Consider the following 3,694-nt stretch of genomic DNA (forward strand, 5'->3'; position numbering starts at 1 on the left):
GGTTGTTCAAAGCATGATTAAGCTAATCCCAGGATTAGCGTGAAATTTGATTTCAATTTTATATAATTTCGTTGAGGTTTTCTGTTAATATTTTCTGTCCCACATTTTTGACATGGACCAATCTCTAACTTAACAAAATATTAGCTTTGGGAAACCCTTTAAAACAAGAGAAATAAAAATCTTGATCATCTTTTAATCCTGGGTTAGCGTTAATCGTCTTTCGAACAACTCCGGCCCTGGTCATCTAGTGTAGCAGTTGCTATTGTTTGGGGGGCTAAGGGCATTGCTCTTATTGTTTGTTCTCTCAAAGGGTAGCCAGCCAATCGTGTGAGACCTTGCGAAAGCCGCTATCCAAAATATTTTAGATTAAAGCCGGGATTATGTCACGGGAATTTCACAGTTTTTTGGTCAAAACTGTTCTGAAATAAGTGGTAGGCAACTAAACCCATAAAAAAACATTATCTTTGAACAGCTAAAGGAAGATATAACCTTAATTTGCATATTTGCGAATAGAAATCAAGCTACGGCTATAAATATCGATTTTTTTTTAAGACGCGCGGAAAAATTTGAAAACGTTTGCCTAACGTTTTCAAATTGCAATCCGTTTCTATCCGAGGCATCCGCAGCCAAAGATGCTAGTTAACAGATTTAGTGCTCTAATATAGCCATTTTTAATAAAAGTGGACCATAACGTTTAGGTTTCATGCGACACAAATATAAATTTTGGAGGTTCAAAAATCTTTGTAAAATCCGTGACATAGTCCCCTTAATTAAGGCTCGGAGTCAGCTTTTTTTCGCTTCATGCATTGGCTTGTTAATGACCCTGTGCACACAATAAAGACTTGTTAAAGAGGGTGTTAAAACCAGCGGTATGACAAAGTTAGCCACTCCTTTTTCCAATAGCCATGAATACTTACTTGCACCCAGTTCTTTGACGTTATCCAGAATTGCTTTCGCAGCATCTTTAGCTCGCTCAATTACTGGTGTTGTAATGTTAACCGGCAAATCTATAAGCAACGAAAACAGGTTTAGCAAGTAATTCCAGCTCAACTAACCTTTTTTGTCAAATCAGTTGCCAACGTTCTTCTGAATTTTTGCAATTAAAGACAAGGAAACAATCAGTGTAAAACATGCAGCGGGTACCAACGGCGGGAAAACGCGTAAAACAGGTCAAACGGGTTTTGGTGTGGCTCTTGATTGGTTGAAAAAACAGCGTACTTGTCTGACAGGCGAAAACAGGCTACACAAGTTTTTTTTTTTTTTTTTTTACCCAGTGGAGTTATGGAGTATAGTAATCCCACACGCAATTTACATTAAACTCAAAATATCTTAGTGTTGAAAATAAATTAACAACTGCAATCGAAGTCAAAATCCTTTAAAGCAAATTGAAAATGACATATGAAAGGATTAAAACAATTTAACTTCTATAACTCACATGTCAATTCCTGTGATATCAGATCGATTGTATAATTCATGTTTTCTCCAGTTACTTCACTTAGTTCCTGCAAGAAGAAAACAAATAAAAATATTACTATTTAGCACAAGTAAGCCACATTTAGCATTTCCCCAATTACATTTACTTCGCTGAGAACTAAAGTAGTAAATCCTGAATTTTTTTCGGGCTTCTTTATTCCAATTGCTTAAATTGGAAATTCACTGCGATGATCATTTATCACATTCAAAGAAACTCTTGATAACGAGCGCCGCATTTTAACTGGAATCAAAACAAACCGTTAGCACTTTACACTTTGCGATAGCACGTCAACAATTATTTATGACGTCACGTTTGAAGTTGCGCGCGCTCCACTGCGTTCCTTTTTGGCCAGCAGCAAAAAAAAGGTTAACAAACGCGTGCGCAGTAAGGCTGCGACTGCACACTAAATACTGGGACGTGAAATTATTTTCCCAACAACTTCGTTATGAAACATGCTACAAAGCTATAATTTGGGGAAAATATTTCTTTTCACCTCCTCTATAATTCATTAAAGAAACCCAATACGTTTGGTTTAGGCCTAGGTTTTGTATCTGTAATGTAATGTCAGGCTAAAGGGTGGCGAGGATATAGAAAAGAATTTGCAACATATTGCCTTGATGCCATACAAATTCTCAGACTGAGATTGAAACAAGTTTGAAACAGTTCTTAGAGCGATTTTCACTTGAGAGTCGAAAATAATTCGCATTTGCTTTGGTTTTGTACTACTACGCTCAGTGATTGGTTTAGAAATCTCGCGCTACTTTCTTGACCAATCAGAAGTAAGACGAAAGCCACTCGTGGGTTTGTTCTCTTGCGTTTCCCGCGCTTCGTGCCTGTGCATTTTCTACGTGTATTTGCTTCGAGTTTTTATTGGTTCACTGGATTGTCTATGTTTTTTGTGATTGACCAGAGTAATTACTTTGGTTTTGGTTTTACGACACTCATTTGAAAGCTGCTCTAACATCAGTTGTAAGCTATCTTACTCACGAAACCAGTACCAACAACTTTGTTTGAAATTAACTTACCTTTAAAGTATTCTCCTTGTAAATGGTGATGTCCACAATGGACTTCATAAACAGAGAGTCTACTGCCGGTGCGGCGCTTTCTGTTTTATCGTTAACAAGACTGATAGAAAAAGCAGCGATCCTGCGGAATTCAAATCATAATACCAGTTAGGCGCCCTGAATCGTGTCTTGATGATACTGACTGGCTTTTAGGGGCTTAAGGCGGGAGCATATGTGAATTTGAGTGAAATTTTAGGAGGTTAAAAGGAAGGAAAGGAGAAAGAAAATTGTTTTTGAAACACCACCAGACAGTTGATCCCCAGGCAAGAGCACCCTGGGTTTTCAGGGGACTGTTTTGGTGTCCGTCTGCTTGTTTTTAACTTTAATATTTTAAATTCTAATTTTAAAATCACACTACATCTTCCAATATTTTTTTACTATTCCTTTGAAAAAACTATCTCCTTCCAAAAATCCCCAAAGTTCATCAAAAAATTCACAAAACACCGCAAAACATAGATTTGTGAAATAAGCGGAGAGTTTTTGGATTGCTTAAAACGCTAACAAGATATTTGCATTAAACCCACGTTAAGCAGTGGAAAATGGCTTTCACATGAGCCCCCGCCTTAATGTTCTTCATTTTGGAAATCGTTTGAAAAGTTTTGGGGAGTATGTCCCGGTCACTTTACAGAGATAAGTAGGTTAGCGGTTTCATTGACAAAATGCGCAGAGCTAATAAAGCAGGCTTAAAAGGCTTGTTATTTGCACAACTGGGTCAAACTTACATGATCAGAGCTGTACAAACAGAAATCGCGGCTGTGAAAAGTTGTCTGTGTTTCTTGGGATTCGTTTCCAGGTCCTCCTCTATCAGCTCGCCTCCACATCGTCCCTTGCACCGGAAGCAGCCAAAAATGATACCGACCAGCGGTATTACAAAGGCGCTTATGAGTGAAACGGAAGTGAGAAGTGTCAGGGGAAGATTTTCAGCAATCGCCTGAAAGGAACAAACATCAGATTAAGGCGGGAGTAAATGTGTATCTGAGCAAAATTTTTAAGAGGTTAAAAAAAAAGAAAAGGAGAAAGAAAACTGTTTTTGAAACAACATCAGTCAGTTCAGCCCCACGCAAGAGCACTCCAGGTTGTCAGGGGGATTAACTGGTGTCCACCTACCAATTTTTAACTTCAAATTCTATATTTCTTATTTTTTTTAAATTTTACA

General features: G+C 37.8%; 1 protein-coding gene across 1 annotated transcript; it reads right to left on the bottom strand.

Moving 5' to 3' along the window:
* Positions 1-917: 917 nt before the first annotated feature.
* Positions 918-3,469, bottom strand: LOC144639885 (uncharacterized; the record flags this gene model as incomplete). Its single annotated transcript, XM_078499159.1, has 4 exons — positions 918-1,007; positions 1,436-1,502; positions 2,500-2,620; positions 3,261-3,469. Coding segments are annotated over 4 exons (487 nt in total), but the record flags the coding sequence as incomplete, so codon positions are not given.
* Between the last annotated feature and the right edge of the window lie 225 nt (positions 3,470-3,694).

Source organism: Oculina patagonica, unplaced genomic scaffold (assembly GCF_052425735.1).
Source record: "Oculina patagonica isolate OP01 unplaced genomic scaffold, crgOcupat unplaced1445, whole genome shotgun sequence".
In the NCBI taxonomy this organism is placed as follows: domain Eukaryota; kingdom Metazoa; phylum Cnidaria; class Anthozoa; order Scleractinia; family Oculinidae; genus Oculina; species Oculina patagonica.